This window comes from Mastigoproctus giganteus, chromosome 11 (assembly GCF_048544385.1).
Source record: "Mastigoproctus giganteus isolate SK-2022 chromosome 11, ASM4854438v1, whole genome shotgun sequence".
NCBI classification, from domain to species: domain Eukaryota; kingdom Metazoa; phylum Arthropoda; class Arachnida; order Uropygi; family Thelyphonidae; genus Mastigoproctus; species Mastigoproctus giganteus.
In genome coordinates this window covers 177,435,092-177,458,436 of record NC_143585.1, presented here as the reverse complement: position 1 = coordinate 177,458,436, position 23,345 = coordinate 177,435,092, and the positions used below count along the sequence as shown (strand labels likewise).

General features: G+C 41.8%; 1 protein-coding gene across 1 annotated transcript in view; it reads left to right on the top strand.

Moving 5' to 3' along the window:
• Positions 1-23,345, top strand: part of LOC150078589 (uncharacterized) — a 316,484-nt gene that overhangs the window by 173,231 nt on the left and 119,908 nt on the right. The window contains exon 3 of the mRNA XM_090385338.1: positions 13,456-13,598. Within this exon, the coding sequence (XP_090241464.1) occupies positions 13,456-13,598 (143 nt within the window). The remainder of the gene's footprint in view (positions 1-13,455; positions 13,599-23,345) is intronic.

The following is a 23,345-nucleotide window of genomic DNA, read 5'->3' as shown; positions in this document are numbered from 1 at the left end:
ACACTACTGACACTATGCTGCTGCAACAGGATTTGGAAAGGTTGAGCAGATGGGCTTCGAGGTGGCAAATGAAGTTTAACATTGACAAATGTAAAGTACTACATATGGGAAACAGCAACCCCAGAGCAACGTATCAACTCTGTGGTACTACACTGACAGTGGTAGAGAATGAAAGGGACCTGGGGGTGGTGGTGCAGGCAGATATGAAGTTCTCTGAGCAGTGCAGACGAGCTGCAAGAGTAGCTCATGGTGTATTGTCAGTGATATATAGGAATTTTTCTAGCAGGGATAAGGAGGTGATTATTCCCTTGTATAAGGCAATGGTCAGGCCACACCTAGAGTACTGTATACAGGCCTGGAGGCCTCATTTCAGGAAGGATGTAGAGCTGCTGGAACGAGTACAGAGAAGGGCAACTAGATTGGTGAATGGGACAAAGGGGTTCTCTTACGAAGAAAGGCTTAAGTTTTGCAAATTACAGTGTCTGGAAACTAGGCACCAGCGGGGTGATCTGATAGAGGTGTACAAAGCCTTGAATGGTTTGAGCATGCTCAATGCTGATGGGATTCTTCCTCTAGCTCAGAAAAATCACCTGAGAGGGCATAAATTCAAATTGAGGAAAGACAGATGTAGGATAGATGTGCGGAAATTTGCCTTTAGCCAGCGGGTGGTTGGTGGGTGGAACAGACTTCCATCCCTTGTCGTGGAAGTTGATAGCCTAAATAAGTTTAAGGCTCAGCTGGACAGGTATTTCGAACGAACAGAGGGGTGAAGTGGAAGTGGTTATTTTTATTTATTTATGTTACTTTTTTTTTTTTTTTTTTTTTTTTTTGGCTGATGCTGCATAAGCTTGCTTTCTTGCATCAAATGCCTCTACTAATGCTAATGCTAATATTCCACCAAGCTTTTCCATCCAACAAAATGATCTAAACAACCTCATAGCTCAACTCCCCACACCTTTCCTCATTCTGGGAGACTTAAATGGTCATCACACACTATGGGGTAACAACAATATTGACCAAAGAGGAAAACTAATTGAAAAATGTTTAGATGATAACAACCTTCTCCTTTTAAATGACGGGTCACCTACTTATGTTCACCTTCCTTCTGGAACATATACTGCAATAGACCTGTCTATCTGTTCTGCAACTTTGTATCCTACTCTAAAGTGGACGGCAAACAATGATCCACTGCATAGTGATCACTTTCCCATTACAATTGAGGCCCCGAGTGCCAAGCGTATTTCGAGGCCAAGCGATATTTGTGAGATTTATAAAGTGCTCTTCAAAGGCGATTAAAGTTATTTTTAAGTTTATACGTTTATCTAAAGCCTTATTTTTTTAAAACCGTTCTACACTTGAAAAGCCACAAGTTAGAACAGAGAAAGAAAAGCCACCTTTCTTTTTATTCATTTTTCTAGGTCACTAATCAACTAACACTTTAACCGCTTGGCCTCCTAGCGGCACTGCTCCTGCCTCCCCGTGGCGGGGCCGGAAATCTTGGCAAGTAAGTCCACTTGCCAAGGGCTAAAAGGAGCAATCATGGATAATACAGACCATAAGGATATTGAGAATGATAATCCAAAGAGACAAAAGACTGATCGGATGGAGCAACCTTGCCCGTCATTCTTAATCATCCACTCCCTTACTAGTCAGCCCATGAATAAATTGTCTCCGTTTATAATACAAAAACATCTGGAGGGTATTGCAGGATCTCCCAAGACGGTGAAGAGACTGCAATCAGGAGACTTACTAGTAGAAACCACCAACCACAGACATTCAGAGAAGCTGTTACAACTCACAAGCTTTGCTGGCATTCCAGTTAAAATATCTCCACACACAACCCTAAATTCATCTAAGGGTGTGATATCCAGTTGGGACTTACTGAATGTCACCGATGAAGAAATAACCCAAGAACTGCAGGGACAGAATGTAATTGAAGCAAAAAGAATAATGACTAAAAAAGATAATCAACTGACACCTACAAGAAATATTATTCTCACCTTCAATACACCCAACTTACCCTCCTCTGTAAAAGCAGGTTATTTACTATGCCGCATCCGACCTTACATTCCAAACCCTTTAAGGTGTTACAAATGCCAAAAATATGGCCACTCACAAACTGTATGCAGAGGAGTTCCTGTCTGCCCTAATTGTGGATCTGCAGACCACATACAAAGTAACTGTACAGCTACAAAAATGACCTGCCCAAATTGCAAAGGTGACCATCCTGCATATTCAAAGACATGTGAAAAGTGGAAAACGGAGAAAAAAATAGTAAAATACAAGGTTGAGAACAAAGTAAGTTACCCAGAAGCGAGAAAATTAGTAGCTCCTACTATAACCAAAAATATGACCTATGCCAATGCTGTAAAAAAATATCAGACAGTCTCCACTCAAACTGATGTAACAGTTCCCACTAACAAATCAATTTCTGACTGGGCTAGAAATGTTCTTTCTAAACAACAATCCAAGTTCTCTGACCAGGCAAATAATACTCCTCTGACAATACCAGTGGCATCTCCTGCTCCAGTCATAGATACCATATCTCATAGTTTAAACACAAATGTAGTAAAAAATTTTCAAGATACAACCATGGACACAGATGGCACACCCATACAGGAAGATCCCCTTCTAGAACTCCATGCAGAAGAAGAAATGGACACAGGTCGGCCAGTTTTCTCCAAAAAAGATAAATCTAAATTAGAACGTCATAAGCCAGTAACCTTCAAAAAGCAGTCAGATACATCTCCATCAATAAAACACAAATAATGCCTTGTATATTACAATGGAATTGCAGAGGCTTTCGTTGCAACACAGATGATATCTGTGATCTAATTAACCGATATTCTCCAGTTGCCCTTTGTCTTCAGGAAACTTACCTAACATCGCAAATTTCTCCTTCAATAAAAAACTATTGTCTTTATCGAAGAGATCGTAATACAGCAAATGCTGCCCATGGTGGTGTAGCAATCTTAATAAATTCAAAGATCCCAACTAAACATATTCCACTTCAAACTGACATAGAAGCTGTTGCTGTTCATATAACTCTCCATATTTCAATAACACTGGTCTCAATATACCTACCACCAAACCATACTTACTGTTTAAAAGATCTTGAAGATCTACTCATACAGATACCTCCACCTCTCTGTATATTAGGGGATTTTAATGGACACCACCCCTTATGGGGCGGTCCTAAACTAGACACACGTGGTCGACTCGTTGAAAGCTTTCTAGAGTCACAAAACCTCACCTTACTCAATACTGGTGCGCACACTCACATACAACTCCCAACTGGACACACCTCAGCAATAGATCTCTCAATTTGTTCTCCAATACTCCTCCCAACCATAGAGTGGTATGTTTTAAATGATCCTATGGGCAGTGACCACCTTCCAATCATATGCAATTTTTTAATATCACAGTCTCCTCCAAACAAACTCCGCAGGAAATGGAAATTTGTTCGTGCAAACTGGGCAAAATTTCGATCATCAATCTCTCTTGACGAGGAAAAAATCCAGCTCCAGAATATTGACAATGTAACAGATTACATCACATCACATCTCCTAAAAGTGGCCAAGGAGACAATACCATTATCAAATCCCCCTGGTCGCAAGCATTATAATTACTGGTGGAATGACGAATGCACAAATGCAAAGAAAGCAAAAGTCAAAGCCTGGAATTTATTTCGGCAATGTCCAACCACAAACAATCTCATTAATTATAAGAAGCTAAGAGCAAAAGCACGATTTGTACAAAGGCAAGAAAGAATCCTGGACCCGTTTTGCATCGACCTTTAACAGAAACACTGATCCGAAAACTATATGGAAAAAAATTAGACAGTTATCTGGTAAGTTTCCTACTATACCTTCTCCAATCCTCTCCTGGAAAGGGCAAGATCTATCTAGTTCCTTAGATATTGCTAATGCTTTGGGCAATACTTTTGCTGAAATATCAGCGGCATCAGCATATTCTTCGTCATTCCAACGAATTAAAAAAACTAGAGAAAACCATGCCATAAAATTTCAAACCGCACGTACTCTTCCATATAACAAACCTCTGCAACACTCTGAACTTCTGCATGCCATTAGAACAGCCCAAAATGGTGCTGCCGGGCCAGATGGGATTTATTATGTCATGCTTCAACATCTCGATGACAAAGCTTTAAGCCTGCTTCTGATTTTTTACAATCGTATATTCTTAGAAAATGTTTTTCCAACTTCTTGGCATCACTCTACTGTTTTGGCATTCCTAAAACCTGGAAAAGATCCAACTAACCCCTATAGCTATAGACCGATCTCTCTCTCAAGCTGTCTGAGCAAAATCCTTGAAAAAATTGTCCACAGAAGACTCGTATGGATCATTGAGTCACAACATCTAATGAGCCATAGCCAATATGGCTTTCGTAAAAATAGGTCATGCTTAGATCTTATGGTCAAGGCTGAATTCGCCATTCGAAATGCCTTTGTTAAACGTGAACATCTTGTAATGGTTTCAATAGATATCGAGAAGGCTTTTGACACTACCTGGCGGCATGGCATACTCAGTGATCTTTACTCTCTTGGTCTGCGAGGCAACCTTCCTATATTTGTCCAGAACTTCCTACGTACCAGATCGTTTCAAGTTCAGTACCAACATGCCCTCTCTAAAACATTTATACAGGAAGAAGGAGTACCACAGGGATCAGTACTGAGTGCCACTTTGTTTGCTCTTAGAATAGATTCCATCACCAATCAGCTTCCAAATACAGTTGAGACCTACCTTTATGCAGATGATCTTTCCATCTCCTGCCATTCCCAAAACATGATGTCTATTGAACGACAGCTACAGATATCACTTAATAAAATACAAGAGTGGGCCAGCCTCAATGGCTATCGACTCTCGCAGCAGAAAACAGTTGCCATCCATTTTTGTAGACAGCGCAAACTTCATCCGGATCCTGAACTTCAAATTTATAATGTCTCCATCCCGGTCACAAATAGCATCAGATTTCTAGGATTAACATTTGATAATAAGTTAAGTTTTATAGACCACATAAAAAATGTACGTACTTCCTGTCTAAAAAAGTTAAATATACTCAGAGCTTTATCCTCCCAAACATGGGGCGCAGATCGTACATCTCTGCTTCGGCTATATCGGGCATTAATCAGATCCCGTCTTGATTACGGAGCTCTCATCTATGATTCAGCTAGATTGAGTGCATTACGCTGGCTTGATCCAATTCAACACAGTGCCTTGAGACTTTCACTCGGTGCTTTCAGAACATCACCAGCACATAGTCTCTACATTGATGCCCATGAACCCCCACTAACTTTACGTAGGAAATCACTGTTATTGAAGTATGCTGTCAAGATACAAAGCTGTGCCATGCATCCGACTCAGTCATACCTGTTCAATCCACCATTAGAAAACCTTTTCAGAAATAAACCAAGCATAGTAAAGCCAGCTGGTCTTCGCCTTCTTGAACTAATGCAAATTTGGAATGTTTCCATCCTTTCCGTACAACAGACAACAACTTGTACTCAACCACCATGGGTTCCACCTCGTATACCGACCTGTGACACTTGCCTCTCTCAATGGGGAAAGAACATTTTACAAACATCAAATATCAAACAACTTCACGAAGCTCACACTCAAAGATACTTTGACTTTTTTCCAATTTATACAGACGGCTCTAAATCTAATTCAAACGTCGGAGCGGCTGCAGTGTTTCCAAATACCGTTATTTCAGCATCCTTGCCATCTGAATTCAGTATCTTCTCAGCTGAATTATATGCAATCAAACTAGCTTTACAGAATCTCTCTTCTGACTGTGCTTTAAAATCTGTTATTTACACTGATTCCCTCAGCTCAATTTTGGCTTTATGTAACCCCTTAGATAAAGTACACCCTGTTCTAGATGAAATAAAAAGCATATTACTACAAATTGAAGAACGCAATCAACTGGTCACCTTCTGCTGGATTCCAGCTCATTCTGGCATTTTGGGCAACGAACTGGCTGATAAAGCCGCAAAAAATCCAACTAGCTCCGACTTAACTGATATCCCTGTTCCGCCATCAGATTATGCATTAATCATTCAGGCTGCATGCCTGTCAAAATGGACAGCAATATGGCACTCTCAAATTAATAATAAACTCTTTCAATTTAAACATGATCCAAAAATTTGGCGCTCCAGTGTCCGCACATCAAGACGAGAAGAGGTAGTCCTTTCAAGGGTAAGAATAGGCCATACATATCTGACCCACCTTTATTTACTCACAGGGAATGTCCCGCCACAGTGTCCACTTTGTAATATAAATCTGAGTATTAAACACATTCTCATTGACTGCCCTTACTATGAACAAGACAGAACTTCAACCCTACTATCACTGGTTAATCTTCGTAGACCAATAACTTTAGAGAATCTCATTGGAGATGATGCAGATATTTCCGAATTTTTCAACTTCATAAAGCAAACAGGACTTTTTAATCAATTCTGAATTTATGGAACTTTTTCATCTCTTTTTATAATAAATGAATAGGCGCATTATGGCCAAAGTAGCCTATGCGCCATCAAACCTCCATATCAACAACAACCATTACAATTGAATTACTTAATAAACCCTCTTATCATCTTACTAGAATTCCTCGGTGGCTAATTGATAAAGCAGACTGGGAGATGTATAAAAAATTAACTAAACTGGACCCTGAAATTATACATAAATCCCCAACCAGGGAAGCGGTTGGGTATGTCACAAAAACTATACTACACGCAGCAGGACAAGCTATACCAAAATCCTCCTCAAAATTACCTGAACACCCAAAAATATGGTGGAATGACGAATGCCGTGCAGCAAAAAGAGATCAAAATAAAGCTTGGAATACCTTTAGGCGCTATCCAACCACAGCTAATCTCATTCAGTTGAAACGCGTTAGAGCAAGAGCCAGGTATGTTAGACGCAGTAATAAAAAGGCCGCTTGGATTCGCTTCACTTCAACCATCAATCAAGCAACTCCCACACATAAAATTTGGAAAACAATGAGGAAAATGAGTGGTAAATATCAAACGACACCTCAGCCTATCATGGAATGGAGAGGGCAGAACATTTCTGACCCTACCCAAATTGCCAATATACTAGGAGAAACTTTTGCCAGAACGTCATCAACAGAAAGTTACATACCAGCCTTCAGAAGATTCAAAGAAAATTCAGAAAAACAAAAGTTAAACTTTTCATCAAAAGCAGAAGAGCAATATAATTTACCATTCACTATCCACGAACTACACAGAGCCTTGTCAACATCTAGGCGTAGCGCTGTAGGACCAGATAATATCCATTATTCGATGATACAGGAACTAAGTGCTGAATCACTGCAGTCACTTCTTGATCTGTTCAATAGGCTCTACCGGGAAGACACATTTCCTGAACAATGGCACCACGCTACAGTCCTTGCATTCCTTAAACCAGGAAAAGACCCGACAAACCCTACTAGCTATAGACCCATTGCCTTGACCAGTTGCCTTTGCAAAATTCTGGAAAAGATGGTGAACCGTCGACTGATATGGTACCTGGAAAATTTTAATCTCTTACATTCTGCACAATTCGGCATTCGACAGAACAGATCAACACTAGATATACTAGTAAAACTAGAGAATTCCATTCGGAATGCATTCCTTAGATCGGAACACCATGTAATGGTTTGCTTTGACATCAGAAAGGCCTATGATTCCACGTGGAAGTATGGAATACTCCACCAACTACATCGCCATGGACTTCGGGGCCATCTCCCGATTTTCATACGTAACTTCCTAGACAAGAGAACTTTCCAGGTTCGATTTTAAATTTCGCTGTCCAAACTATTTTTTCAAGAAGAAGGAGTTCCCCAGGGCTCTGTACTCAGTGCTACACTTTTTATAATTGCGATAAACACCATTGCTGAACAACTTCCGAACACTATCGATAAGGCACTGTTCGTAGATGACCTTAGTATTTCTTGCCATGCGAAAAACATGAATACGATCGAGAGACAATTACAAGGGGCAATAAATAAGATCAGTACATGGGCACAAACCAATGGTTTTCAGCTTTGTTCTGAAAAAACGTTGTGTATCCATTTTTGCCGACAACGTAAATTACACCTACACCCGGAACTACAACTGAACGGAAAACCAATAGCAGTTCAACCCAGCATACGATTCTTAGGAATCACCTTAGATCATAAACTTACCTTCCTGGAACATATTAAAAGACTAAGAACATCCTGCCAACAAAAATTAAATATCATCCGGGTTCTCTCAGCAACGAAGTGGGGAGCTGATCGCCTTACCTTATTACGGCTATAGAGATCTTTAATAAGATCAAAACTTGATTATGGGGCCCCAGTATATAGCTCAGCAAGGCCTAGTGTCCTTCGCTGGCTTGATCCTCTCCATCCCAGTGCAATACGCATTGCTCTAGGAGCATATCGCACGTCTCCTGTACACAGTCTATATGCCGAAGCTCACGAACCCCCTCTCTCTATCAGAAGGCAACAACTTATATTACGCTACGCATATAAAATTAGATCTATGCCTGAACACCCAAATTGGGAATTACTTTTCACTCCCCAACACAGCAGGTTATACCATAACCGCCTTACTGCTAACAGACCGTTAGGTATAAGAATAAGACAACTTCTAGAAGAACTTAATCTGAGTTTTGATAATATCGCAAATACCCCTCCACTACTCCTTCCACCGTGGAAAATTACTCCACCTTTATGTGATAAATACCTTCATAAATGGGATAAATCTGCACTACATAAAGAAAATTTCTTACAATTGTACGTTGCAGTGGTGGAGCAGTTTCCAAACTTCATTGTAGTTCACACAGATGGGTCAAAGAATGACGCCCACGTTGGAATCGCCGCAGTTTTCCCGAACATAACATTAGCCTACAAACTGCCATATGAGTTCAGTATCTTTTCTGCTGAACTAATGGCAATTCAGGTTGCACTGAAGCATATCGAGTCCTCTAATATTGAAAGCAGTATAATATTCTCTGATTCTCTAAGTGCACTTCAAGCCCTGGAAAACACCATGAACATCACCCACCCAGTCGTTAAAGAAATAACAAACTCTTTATAAACCTTATCCGAGCTTGGAAAAACCATACACTTCTGTTGGGTCCCTGGACATATGGGAATTACAGAAAATGAATTAGCGGACAGTGCCGCAAAAGCGGCCGACTTACCACCTGATGTACAGTGGAGAGTTCCATATCAAGATTATAAACGAATAATACAGGAAAAATGCATGTACCGGTGGCAATCAACATGGCAAAACCAACTTGAAAATAAGCTTCAAAGTATCAAGCCAAATCTTGAGCAATGGCCTTCAAGCCTCAGTGCAATTCGACAACAGGAGGTAATACTAGCTCGTCTCCGAATAGGTCACACTAATATTACTCATGGTTATCTTTTAAGAGGAGAGAATCACCCCCAGTGTGATCACTGTAAAACAGTGCTTTCAGTGAAACATATCCTTGTGGAATGCACAAAATTTGCAAGAGAACGCCAGAATATCTTCACTCCAGCCACAACTGAAGACCCACCAACGCTTATTTCACTTTTGGGCAATAAAACCAATGTCTCAAAGATTTTTACCTTTCTCAAAGTGATCAATATATACCACCTCATTTAGCTAGTCAAAAATCAGTTTCCTGACTCTCGATCCATAAGGAAATAGCATAAATACTAACCTATGTATGGCGCATTATGGCCATAGACGCCCATGCGCCAAAAAAATCTCCAACCAAACAAACAAACAAACAAGCCCACAATCTCCAGATCAAGGGGGAGGACTCCGGTCAAGACCTGTAAAGCGTGGGTGCTCACCGTGCTGCAGGCACGAGAAGTAAATAATAGAATCGACCTTTGGGTTGAGTTGATGATACGTCAGTTGACTGCGGTAGTAGCCTTGTGATACCATACGCCAGAGGCATATGTGATGATAGGTATGAATATGGCTTTGTAGAAGATATGTAGCGTACGCCGGCCAAGGCCCCAGTCCCTTCGAGCCACCCTAGCAACGAGGGCAGCATATTTCCTAATCTTGGTTCGGATGTTTTGTAGGTGGTCTTTGAAGGATAGGTTGTGGTCAAGGATGACCCCTAGATACTTGAGTTGTTTGGAGAATTTAACTTAAGAATAAATAAACAGTACACACACCGCAATGAAACACGATGGTCCAGTTGTTCGAACGTTGCGCAAATACATGACCAAACCCGGCGCGCCGCCGCTCAAAATTTTAAGTTAAAAAAATATAAATTTCTGTTTAAACTACGGCCAACCACACGGTCAGAGGAGCCCAACAAGTTACAGAGAGAGAGAGAGAGAGAGAGAGAGAGAGAGAGAGAGAGAGAAAATGCAAGTTTAGAGCCCTCAAAGTAGACCCAGACAGGTACTGGATTGAGAAAACTTAGAGGAAGCTGATTGCAGTGGATCTGTATACGAAACTACAGATATGATGAAGAACGTAATTGAAGAAAGACTTCAAGTGCCCTCGAACTCATAAAAATCTTAAATGAACGATTTATAGTGTTTCCAAAAGACTCTTTTAGGACTGAGGGTATTCCTTTTGTTCAGAGAATGACAATGAGGAATAATTGATAGTGTAAATGACCGTGTCATTTTTCCATGTATGTATAATGTTTGGTAATTTTATAATTTTCCTATGTATGTATATTGTTTTGTAATTTTTCTGTGAATGTATGATGTCTGTATGTAAGTAATTCTTCTTCTACATTTATTTATTTTCTGATATTTTATTCTATGGTACACTGAAATAAGTTTAGTTGGATGTATGTATGAGCCACCCTCCTAGATAATTTCTGTACAGGGGTGTTTCTCGAATAAACTGATAATAATAATAATAATAATAAGAAGAAGAAGAAACAGCATCGTGTTTAACTTTTACGCGATTTTGAAGACGAAAAACGCAAAATGAAGCGCTCTACTGCACCCACGGTTTTACCACGCGGCTATTGCAGCCTTCAGCGAGTGGCGCCACTCAAAGCAGCCAAAGGACAGCCCTTGCGAATCACACGTGGCCATTGCTGCATCTCGCTGGAATAGGACAAAGGAGCTGTTTAACGTCGAGAAACCGTTGGGGCCGACCCTTTAAATGAAGCGCAGTAACGGCAAACCCCTTGCAGACAGCGTTTGACCTGGGCCAATAAGCGCGGAAAATAAGAGTGGACGGCGTCGCCACACTTACAGTAGTTCCTTTGAGCGGAGTCACGAGTCAGCCACCGCACGCCAGGACGTCATGTGAGGAGGGGGGGGGGGCGATCTTAGGCGCTTTTATTTATCAAATGCAAGTTTAAAACCGAAGCACGAGCAGTGACCTTCGCTGCAGATTTCACTCAAGAAATTCCCCGCTGAATTACACTGTTTACCGCGGCTACGCGCATTATTTCATTCCCAACAAGTTGGTGCTGCTAGGAGTGGTGCTTGTTGGGAAGATTTCGCTCCCCCGTCCCCCCTTTATTGCTTTATTTTGGCTGCAGTAAACCGAACACGAACAGCTGGCACGAGCAAGTGGTAGCCTGTTTGCTGTTCGTCCTGGGCGAACACTTGTGTCAGTAGGTTATTCGCAGTTCTAATCTGACTTCCTGCGCTATTTTAAGAAAATTTGGTGTCTCTGCCAGCACCAGTAAGTAGGCGATCGTTCTGTAGTATCCCAATGGAACAGACGTTGCAGCGAGTGATCGCGATAATGTTTTTCTCCCCCGCCCCCGTGTCTCACTCTCTTTCGTCCGTGCATGTATTTCACTGAATGCGGGTGTACAAGCGCTGGTGCCTCCTTTCGCATAAAGAACGCATCAATGTCAGAAACCTTTGCCGAAATCTCAGCCACATCGGCCCATGAGCCAGCAGCCTTTAAAGAAAAACAGCAGAAAAGTAAAATCAGCCGAACTTCATTTGAACGGTGCCTTTTGCGCAACCGACCCCTTACAATCTTTGAGCTGCAGTTCCATAAACAGATCAAAGGTTGCGCCGGGACCTGATCGGATATAATTATTCTCTCGTGCTTCGACAGGATTTTCTCAGAAAGCTATCTTCTTTCTTGGGGCCACTCTGCTGTAGTCTTAGCCTTTCCTAAACCGAGAAAGGATCTGTAAGATACATCTCTTACACGATGTCTTTTTGTTAATTGTCTGACCAAATTGAATGATTTTTGTTGTGATTTTGTATCTGCCATTCGTGCTTGTTCCGATCGATGAAGTTGACCCGTAATTATAAAAGTAAAAAAAAAAAAAAAAAATGAGGGACCCTCAAACATTTTTCTGTCACTTCCTCCTCTAATATTTCCCACTTCCGGTATATTTTAACGGAAAAGCCCCGTGCAAAGGCAGATAGAATTACAACGATTCGCGAAGCCCGATGAACGAGAAGTTTTCTTACGTAACGTTTCCATGGGATAAATACTCGCAGATGGTAAAAAATGCTTAGTTTCAAATGGTACGTTCTTGAAAGAAATCGTTCGGCATTAAAGCATCGTGTTCTCACAATCTGTCTTTCTGTATTAAACTTGGGAAAGGCTAATTTATACCAAATGCTGTTCACATTGATCGATTGGAATTTGTCGACGTGTTACTGCTTTGATTTAGTCGTAAACTATGGAAATGTGGTAATGGGAAGGATTTAACAAAAATTGCACTCTTTAGTCCTGCAGATGGAACACACTGTTGCCACAGAGTGTTCCAATCTCAGTAACGGAAGAGAAATTATGACGCGGAGCGGATATTGCTGATATTGCCGCACCCAGTTCGATGGGCTTTTCAAAGAATTATAGGGAAAAATACACTCGTTGCGAAATATTGCCAGTTATTCTTAATAATATCGCATTTTTCAGTGTGCGCGAAGGAGTTGGTGAGAAATTTGTACGTAATTATTTTATTCCAGTCACGTGCAGACAGAAAGAAAACGTTGGCGGTTAATTTACTCATTATTAAAAATCCGTTATTTGCAAATTATATTCACAGCGTCCTTACAAATACTTCGATCGTGCACTCCTTTCTCGGCATTCTCAATTTCTCGTAAATACGAAAAACGTGACAATTTTTAGATTTATATTTTTTTCCTTTTTATAAATGCATTTTTGCGAGAGCATTATTTTCTGCTTGACTGCAAGTTTAGTAATTCTTCTGCAAATGTGGAATTCGAAATGCGATGAAATTGAAAAGAATATACAAAACCCGCTTCGATCTTGTCAAATTGAGAAGCAGCTGAATCAATCAATCAATCAATCGGCAACCCGCGGAAGGAAAACATTTCGATACTCGTCATTAAATCTTGTCAAAATTCCTCCTTCGACGCATTTTATTAGAAAAACTTCAAATATATTGTTTTAAGCAAAAGTAATTACTTGAAAACGTTTTGTGTTTTGAGAGAGAGTTCGACGTTAAGTTTTGTTATCTCGTTCTGCCCAATAGGAAAGCCGGGTCCGCAGTGAGTTGCCTCAACTCGCACTCTAGGAAGTGCCTTGGCGAGGGGGAGAGGGCGCAACTGAAGATGACGATGGGTGGCCACCAGCAGCTCGTGGAGCACTTGTGTTCCGATCAGCGATTCAAATCAAGTAAGAATTTAAATTGCAAACTTTCAAACCTTGCAGAGTGAAACAGATATTTGTACCGAGTCTGTACCATCTCTGTATAGCGTAAATAAATCTTTTTAACTTCTTTTTATAAACAACGTAATTTGTACTAATGCAGCGTAAACTCGATATAACGCGAGTGTCGAGCGACAACTTTAATACCCGCGCTATAAGCAAAGTGCGTTATAACAGAGAAAAAATTATAACTTTTTTCCTCAGTACTTTTTTTAAACAAAAATACACTTTATCCAGTAAATAAATACTTGATTTACTAATGTTTTATGAGTATACAGATTGAAAGACAAACTATTAAATATTAGCTCCGTCTACTAATGCGCGTGCTCTTATGAACTCACGTTTTAAGCAGCGGTTCCGAAATAGTCGGCCCCGAGTGCCGAGAGAATTAATTCAATACTTCGACCGTTTCCACTGCGAATTGTCTAGCGATCTTTCTCAGAGACAAAAGTTCTTTTTAATTTCTATCGTTCTCTCTCAACAGTTCATTTATAAACTAATTCTGCACTCGGAAAGTCGCGAGTAAGAAGAGAGAAACGAAATTCACCTTTCGATCTTATTACATGTCTCACATTCTTTACTAACCGGCCCCGGGTGGCAAGAGTTATAGTTATTTGAGGATTTCTAGAGCGTTTTCAAAAAGATAGTTTCAGTTTTAAAAGTTCTTTTACTTTCCTATTAACTGATAGACAATTTCGTCTTACGAACTGTAAGCAAGTTTCAGAAACGAATACACGTTTTTTTTTTGTTTTTTTTTCTCTTGAAATTAATTTACTAACTTATATATCGCTTTGTCACTCTAGCGGCACTGCTACCGTCTCCCTGTGACGGGGCCGGTAACGTGGGAAAAGAAACCCACTCTCCCAGAGCTGAAAGAAGCAAAGATGGATAACAATATGTACCCACCTTTAGAGCCATCGAGTTCAAAACTACCTGCAAATGACACCAAAAATAACCTCTCAACCCAAAATGTTGAAATGAAACCCTCGAGAAGAAATTCCTCATTCTGCACTCTCTCTCAGACCAGCCTCTGAGTACGTTATCGCCATTCTATATCTCAAACTAATAATAAACCGTGGCAGTTTAAACAGGATCCGGAATTTGGCGTTGCAGTGTTCGTACACCAAGACGAGAAGAAATAGTCCTTTCAACAGCAAGAATAGGTCATGCCCATCTGTCCCACCTTCATTTGCTCACAGGAGATGATCCACCACAGTGTCCACATTGTTATATAAATCTCACTGTTAAACACATTTTCATTGAATGCCCATACTATAAACAAGAAAGAAATTCAACCTTGCTATTGTGGGTTAACCTTCGGAAACCAATAAATCTATAGAGAATCTTATCGGTGACAAATGTTTCTGAAATTTAAAAATTTCTGAAGAAAATTGGAGTTTTATCCATTTCTGATCTCGGCCTTTTCTGACGTTACAAGAATTTCTCATCTACACTGTGCTGCCACTTTATTAGGTACACTCCAGCTGTGCACACAAATGGTTTGTCCCACAACGTTGCAACTTGTAAGATGTAAAATCTTACATGTTAATATTTTAGAAAAAAATGAGTGAGATTTATTTAAAATGAAAATTAGGAAATAGCAAAATAGGACAGTAAACATTTCCAGTCACAAATATTATTCTGGGTCACTCACAAGGATTATAAATTAGACAAGGTTGAATTAGAGAAGGGAGCGGTAAACTATTAGCAATTAGAGATACTTCAGACATTTCAGTTCCCACCGTGGCAAGAACAAACAACAACTACAACGGGAATGGTGACAGCGACAGGTGCGAATAACTACTGGCGAGCAAGGTGCGAATATCTATGGCTCGGAAACAACAAGGGGCTGTAGACTGAACATCGTGGGACATCCCTTTGTCCGGTGACACCTAAAATATCGGCCAGGTATTTGCGTCTGACTGTCGGCGAGGGCAAGGTTGTTAGAGCAATGTAAAGATAATCTGCTAAGTTTAACGAGGGGTGGCGAAGGTGACGGCGAACTTCAAAGCAACGGATTGCCTGGGAAAAATTTGGAAATTTATTAAAATGAGCTCTGTAGATACAGCTTGAGAAATTTTAAAGGACGAATAGGAAATAATGAAAGTTGAACAAAATGAGAATATTGGGTAAACTCAGAAAAAAAAGGCGTGCAGGAATTATGAGGGGCGTTGCCGAATTGAGATGACAAAAGTGAGTGAACGGGGAGAGACAGGGAAGAAACACAGACAGTTGAGAATTTGTGAGTGTTTGGTGAAAATGGGTTAAGAGGAGACACAGTTGAGTTTCGTTGGTGTTTTTGTGAAAATGAGTTAGGAAAGTGACATAGTCGAGTTTTTGTTAGTGTTTTGTGAAAATGGGTTAAAAAGAACACAGAGTTGGGCTTTTGTTGGCGGTTTGTGGAGATGAGGTAGGAAAGACTGAGTTGGGTTTTGACAGTGTTAGTGGGAAAATTGAGTAATAAGTTGTGTGGGTTAGATAAGTCTTGTCCTGTCCTGTCCTGTCAGCCAGTTAGGAAAGATCTGACAAGTTAAGATGGAGTAGTGAAGGGTTAGATAAGTTTAGTGCAGTCAGTAAGTTAAAGAAAAGTTAGTGGAGTTTAATAATAGAAGAGAACAGTCGAGTAGTGCGTAATCGGAAGGCATGAAAATGGCCAGTGCCAGTGTGCAAATAAGTGTAAGGAGGAACCTTGGTAAACCGAAAGAAGCAGCCTTGTGAAGCTGAAAGTAGGAGCCTTGGTAAGAAGATAAGCCTAATCCGTAATCGGAACGTAGTGAAAGCGGCCACTATGCAAACGACTGAAGTGTATGGAGAGAAATAACCCTAGTTCATCATCTGAAGGCAGTGATAAAGGCAAGGCGCAGATAAGTGAGATGAGAAGATAAAGCTGTAATTCCCAGTCCGCCAGAATAGCTGAACCGAAAGTTAAGAAGCAGTATCGAAGACGAGCCCATAAATTTCCTAAAAGACACAATGATGCCATTCCCAGACAAGGAGCTGAAGGACCCAAAACGGGGAAGTCCGATTCGTAAAATAAGTAAGTGACTAGCCTATAGTATTCTCACTTACCTATGAAAGACTGTAGGAACTCTAATATCAGATTAGTAGAAATTTAGAAAGATGTTAAGGGAAGGCTGTACAAAGGTATAAATAAATATACATAAATATAGAGATAAGTCAGATGATAGTTTTGGATTTTGATTAATGTATAAATAGACATATGTAGAAAAGCAAAGGCCCCGAGTGCCAAGCGATATTAGTGACCACAGCGCCTTTTCATAGTGATTATCTGATACGCTTTACTGTATATACGTTTCTCCTGAGTTTCGCAAGTCCGTTAACTCTTGAGCATTATAATTGAATAGATCTCTTATATTATATAACCCAGAAAGGAAAGTACCTTTCTTTAACCCCCTTTTTTATTTTTCGTTAATACTAACCTTCACTTCGCTTGGGTCACTAGGCGGCACCGCTCTTGCCTCCACGTGGCGGGGCTGGTAACCTGGGAGAAAAAGGTAATCTCCCGGGGCCAAAAAGAGCACGTCATGAGTAAATCAAACTCTGACTTATCTGGGCTGCCAGATGCACCCCAGTCAACAAAAAAGAAAGACAGTTCTATTGCAGGAACTTCAAAACGGCAGAAAACTGACTCTGACATCTATCCTACTCCAGCTTTCCTGATCATGCACTCAACTGGTGAAAATGCAATTGGCAAAATCTCGCCATTTAGGGTACAGAAGGAATTAGAAAGCAGAGCTGGAACTCCTAAGTCTGTAAAAAGACTTAGGTCAGGAGATATTCTGATCGAGACCTCTAATAGTAAACACTCAGAGCGACTCTTGAATATTAATCTCTTTGCTGGAATACCAGTTACTGTGACACCCCACAGATCACTGAACACCTCTAAAGGAGTGATTTCTGATTGGGATTTAATAGATGTATCCGAAGAGGAGATGCTTGAAGAACTTAAAGAAGAAGGCGTTATACAGGTCAAGAGAATTTCCACCAGAAAAGAAGGAGTTCTGACTCCTACACGTAATCTCATTTTGACCTTTAATACACCACATCGCCCAGCATCCATTAAGGCTGGATATCTCGTCTGTAATGTCAGACCTTATATTCCAAATCCCCTACGGTGTTTCCGATGCCAGAAGTACGGACATTCCCAGACAGCTTGCCGGGGAACTCCTGCTTGTGCAAAGTGCGGGTCAGTTGATCACAACTGCGAAGCCTGTACTGCACCCCAACCGATATGCCCAAACTGCAAAAAAGATCATCCCGCTTACGCTAGAACATGTGAACGCTGGAAAACTGAGAAACTTATTCAGATTTATAAAACCAATCATAACGTGTCCTATCAAGAAGCTAAGCGAAATATCTCACCACCAAACCTTGCAAATAGATCTACGTATGCTCATATCACCAAAAAATTCCAATCAACCGCATCGCAAACTGATCTAACAGTACCCCCAAAAGAGTCTTTCTCGAACTATGTAAAAACACTGTTCAATACAACTGAAACTCAGGCAGTCAACACGCCTATTTCTGTACCAATCGAAAATCACCACTCCCCGGATGAAGGGCACAAAGAAAAACAAATCGTAACTACTCACCAACAGGAAATGGATACTAAGGAAATACCCCCAGATGACCCGGTCCTACACATTTTTGTAGAAGAAGACATGGAAACAGAAAGGCCCTACTTTCGAAAGAAAGACAAAAACAAGAGTGAAAAACAGAGAACCTCAGCACCAAGAAAACGCTCGGAAAGTCTAACTAGAGATAAACAATGAACACAATAATTCAATGGAATTGTCGTGGTTTCCGTGCCAATATTAATGACCTATACGACCTTATCTCTAAATACACACCAATATGTCTCTGCCTCCAAGAGACATATTTCAAACCTCAAGACACACCAAAACTGTCTTATTACAATATCTTTAGAAAAGATAGAACTGATCAAAATACTGCACATGGTGGAGTAGCTGTTATAACAAACCCATTTGTTCCTGTCAAACAGGTCTTACTAAACTCTCCTCTCGAGGCAATAGCGGTCCGTGTAGCTGCTGACATCCATATTACAATCTGCTCCTTATATATTCCACCAAGCTATCCCATCCAACAAAATGATCTAAACAACCTCATAGCTCAACTCCCCACACCTTTCCTCATCCCCTCGACGTGGGCACCTGTACGTGGTGAGGGGACCTCCCAGTGACGCTGCTGGACTTCCAGACTAGCATCACTGGGATCTAACGCCCATACCTTGGTTCCAGGGTTACATCGTTGGAATCCGGCGTGTGCAGCCGTGCGCCGCGACCCGTGGAAGCGGAAAGGGGGATCCTGGTGGTTGAGGGGCCCAGCCTTAATACACCACTTTGGCCCCTGCTTCGACGAGACGGGTGGTCCCGGACCGGCTCGACTGGGATCAATCGGCGGGTGGTATTATACTGCTAGGGTCAACTGCGTTCCAATAAGTCTCCCTCCCTATGGTCCTGGGACGGGATAAAGACTTATTGGTAACGTGGGTATGGTGTTCTAAGCGAACTCGGCGTCCCATTCGTGTACGCAGTACCTGCTAGTTCACGAGTGGGCGCCCCCTCGTAGGGCTCCGTGGTGGGTGAGGTACTTAGGCATCAGACATTTTTTCTTTACTCTCATGAGTAATTTAAATCCTTCTTCTGGGGCCCCAACAAGGCCCCTACCTAATCGCGATGATGACGCAGATAACACCTCTGCAAAACGAGCCAGAACTGAGGATAAACCACCACCATCAGTGACACCGCTTTTCCTCATTCTCCATTCCACCGGAGAGCAGTCCATTGGAAAGATGTCACCCTTCTTCATCCAGAAAGGATTAGAAGGGTTGGCTGGTTCACCCAAATCTGTTAAACGACTGCGTTCTGGCGACCTTTTGGTCGAAGCTACAAATATTAAACAGGCGGAAAAAATCCTGAACGCCACATCAATAGGGGGAATACCTATCATTGTAACCCCCCACAAAACTTTGAACTCTTCAAGAGGCGTCATTTCAGAGTGGGACCTTCTTCATGTTTCTGAAGAAGAGATCTGCTCTGAATTAAAAGACCAAGGAGTGACAGCTGTTAAAAGGATATCAATGAGAAAGGATGGGAACCTCGTCCCTACCCGAGTTCTCATCCTAACGTTTAACACCCCACGGCCTCCAAGTTCCATCAAGGCAGGCTATCTAAACTGCCCAGTGAGGATTTATATCCCAAACCCACTGCGGTGCTTTAGATGCCAAAAATACGGCCACTCACAAACATCTTGTCGTGGTAACCCTGCCTGTGCTCGATGTGGTGCGAAAGACCACGAGAGCAAGGAATGTTCAGCTTCTAAACCGATCTGTGTAAATTGTCAACAAGATCATCCTGCCTACTCCAGAGCATGCCAGCGGTGGAAGGATGAAAAAGAAATACAAAAACTGAAGACAGAGCTGAATATCTCCTACCCAGAGGCCAGAAAACGTATCCAACCAGTAAATAGCGGGAAACCTTCATACGCCCAGAAGGTTTCTGCTAAGTGCACTATCGGGACACAAACTGAGATGACTATTCCACCAAAAGAGTCATTCACCCCGATTGCACGCTATTTATTGAGTTCTCAAAAGCCCACCAAAAAAACACAGTCAGTTGCCACTCCTATATCCGTACCTCCTAGTGCTCCACCACTACCAAAACCAAGTGGTAAAGAGCCTGCAGTAAGAACAGAAACAATGGATGTAGAGAACAAGGAGGTACAGGATGAATCTGTCTTGGAACTCTTTGCGGAGGAAGAAATGGACACGGGACAGCGTCCATTCTTCCCCAAAAAAGATAAATCCAAGACTGACAAAAGTAAGCCCTCAGCACCTCGGAAGCCGCTTGATGGACCCACCAAGCCAAAGTAATGGCTAAATTCCTACAATGGAATTGTCGTGGATTCCGGCGAAATACTGATGACATCAAGGCCCTCCTGCAAAAGCACGAGCCAGTTTGCTTTTGCTTGCAGGAGACTTATCTAAAGGCAAATGATGATCCCACATTGCATAACATCACAATCTTTCGTAAGGATAGAATTGCGGATGGTCCTGCTCATGGAGGAGTGGCTATCCTTGTGGGTAATCAGACCCCAGTTCAGCCCTTGCTAATTACAACCAGCATTGAGGCTGTTGCAATTCGCCTGACAGTGGGATTTTTATTAACTGTGTGCTCTATTTATTTGCCACCTGGGACTGACGTCTCCCAGGAAGACCTTGATGATCTTGTATCGCAGTTGCCTCCCCCTTTCTTACTTCTCGGGGATTTTAACGGACATAACACCCTGTGGGGTAGTGCAAACATCAATGGAAGGGGACGGGTCATAGAGCGTATGCTCAATGACAATGACCTTTCCTTTCTAAATACTGGAACAAACACCTTCTTCCACATGCCTACCCGTACCTTTTCTGCCATTGATCTCTCTATCTGCTCCCCTTCTCTACTCCCTTCACTCACTTGGGAAGTGGAGGAGAATCCATTTGGAAGTGATCACTTCCCTGTGATAACCTTGTTACACAGCGGGAGACCATGTCTTCCCTTCAGGTTACCACGGTGGAAGATTGATCAGGCTGACTGGACTGCCTTCCAACATCAGGCAAATTTTGAACTCAGTACGGTCAGTCAGGAGCCGATCAATGATGCAGTAACGTACATCACAGAAATTATCGTCCAAGCAGCTGCGAATACTGTTCCAAAAACATCTACCCGGTTTCCACCATTTCCCAAACCTTGGTGGAATTCCCAATGCACAGCAGCAAAAAAGGCTCAAAACAAAGCGTGGGGGATATTCCGTCGATATCCCACCACGAACAACCTTATAGTGTTTAAACGTGCACGAGCCAAAGCACGCTACATCCGCCGTCAGAGTCAAAGGGAATCGTGGATCCGTTTTACATCATCTATTACCCAGTCTACCAACTCTAAGGTAGTCTGGGATAAAATCCGGAAAATGAAGGGAAAACATACATCCCACCCTACTTCAATCCTAGATTATAATGGATGCGCTATTGCAGATCCAACTGCAATAGCCAACTCTCTTGGGGAAACATTCTCTAAAATCTGTGCAACATCTTCTTATTCCCCAGAGTTCCTGGTCCTGAAACAAAAAATAGAAAAACAGGCACTTAATTTTAATTGTAAGAGCGACTGTCCCTACAACAGGGAATTCACTATTCATGAACTGAAAAGAGCCCTCACTCTTTCCAAAGCAAGTGCTGTTGGACCAGATGGCATCCATTATGATATGATTAAACATCTTTCACCAAAATCTATGGATTATCTGCTCTTTCTGTATAACAGAATCTTTACCGAAGGGCAGTTTCCGGATCCCTGGTGCAAGGCAACCGTTCTTGCCTTCGCTAAGCCAGGAAAGGATCCAAAAGTCACTAGAAATTATCGTCCCATTGCTCTGACTAGCTGTTTGTGCAAAATCCTGGAGAGAATGGTGAATTCTCGTTTAATCTGGTATTTAGAAACCAATGACCTTCTCTCCAACATCCAGTGCGGCTTCCGAAGGAACCGGTCCACTTTGGACCATCTTATTAGACTGGAAACATCCATCCGGGATGCTTTCCTAAAACGTGAACACTTGGTGTCGGTGTTCTTTGACATGGAGAAAGCGTATGACACAACTTGGAGATTTGGCATCTTAAAAGATCTGCACAGCCTAGGCCTTAGAGGGCATCTCCCCGTGTTTATTCAAAACTTTTTAGCCAATCGATCTTTCCAAGTTCGTGTGGGATCCTCACTCTCTCGCTCCTTTAGCCAAGAGGAGGGAGTACCACAAGGATCAGTATTAAGTGTCACGCTTTTCGCCATCAAAATAAATTCCATCACAGAACAACTTCCTCCAACTGTAAACAGTGCCCTCTATGTTGATGACTTTAGCATTTTTTGTCAGTCATGCAACATGAGGGTTATTGAAAGACAACTGCAGAAAGCCATTGACCGCCTCAACTCCTGGGCACTTGCAAATGGCTTCAGGTTCTCGCCGGAGAAGACCGTTTGCGTACATTTTTGTCGTAAGCGTAATCTTCATCCTGAACCTGAATTAATGCTCGGACAAAATGCTATTCCAGTAGCAGCGGACACAAAATTCTTGGGACTCGTATTTGATAAAAAGTTGACCTTTCTGCACCACATCCGTCAACTTCGCACAAAGTGCACACGCGGGCTTAATATTCTCCGCTCGCTCTCCTCTACATCTTGGGGAGCGGACCGATGCACGCTTCTTCGGCTTTACCGTGCACTTGTGCGATCCAAACTTGATTATGGGTCCCAGGTATATTCTTCAGCCAGAGACAGTGCCCTTCGATGGCTGGATCCTGTCCATCACCAGGCTCTTCGTATCGCTACTGGAGCATATAGAACATCTCCTGTCCAGAGTTTATACGTCGAAGCAAACGAACCACCGTTATCGCTTCGACGTAAGCAGTTGTGTCTAAACTACGCTTTTAAACTGAAATCCCTGCCAGACCATCCTACGTGGCTATCCGTTTTTGAGCCACGATGGGAAAATTTGTACAATACCCGTAAGACTGCTAATCGTCCTTTTGGAATTCGTCTCCAAGAGCTACTCATAGAACTTGATATCAAGGTAGACAAGGTTGCCCAAACACCGAAGCAACCCCTTCCACCCTGGCATGCTCGTATTCCAATATGTGACTTGTCC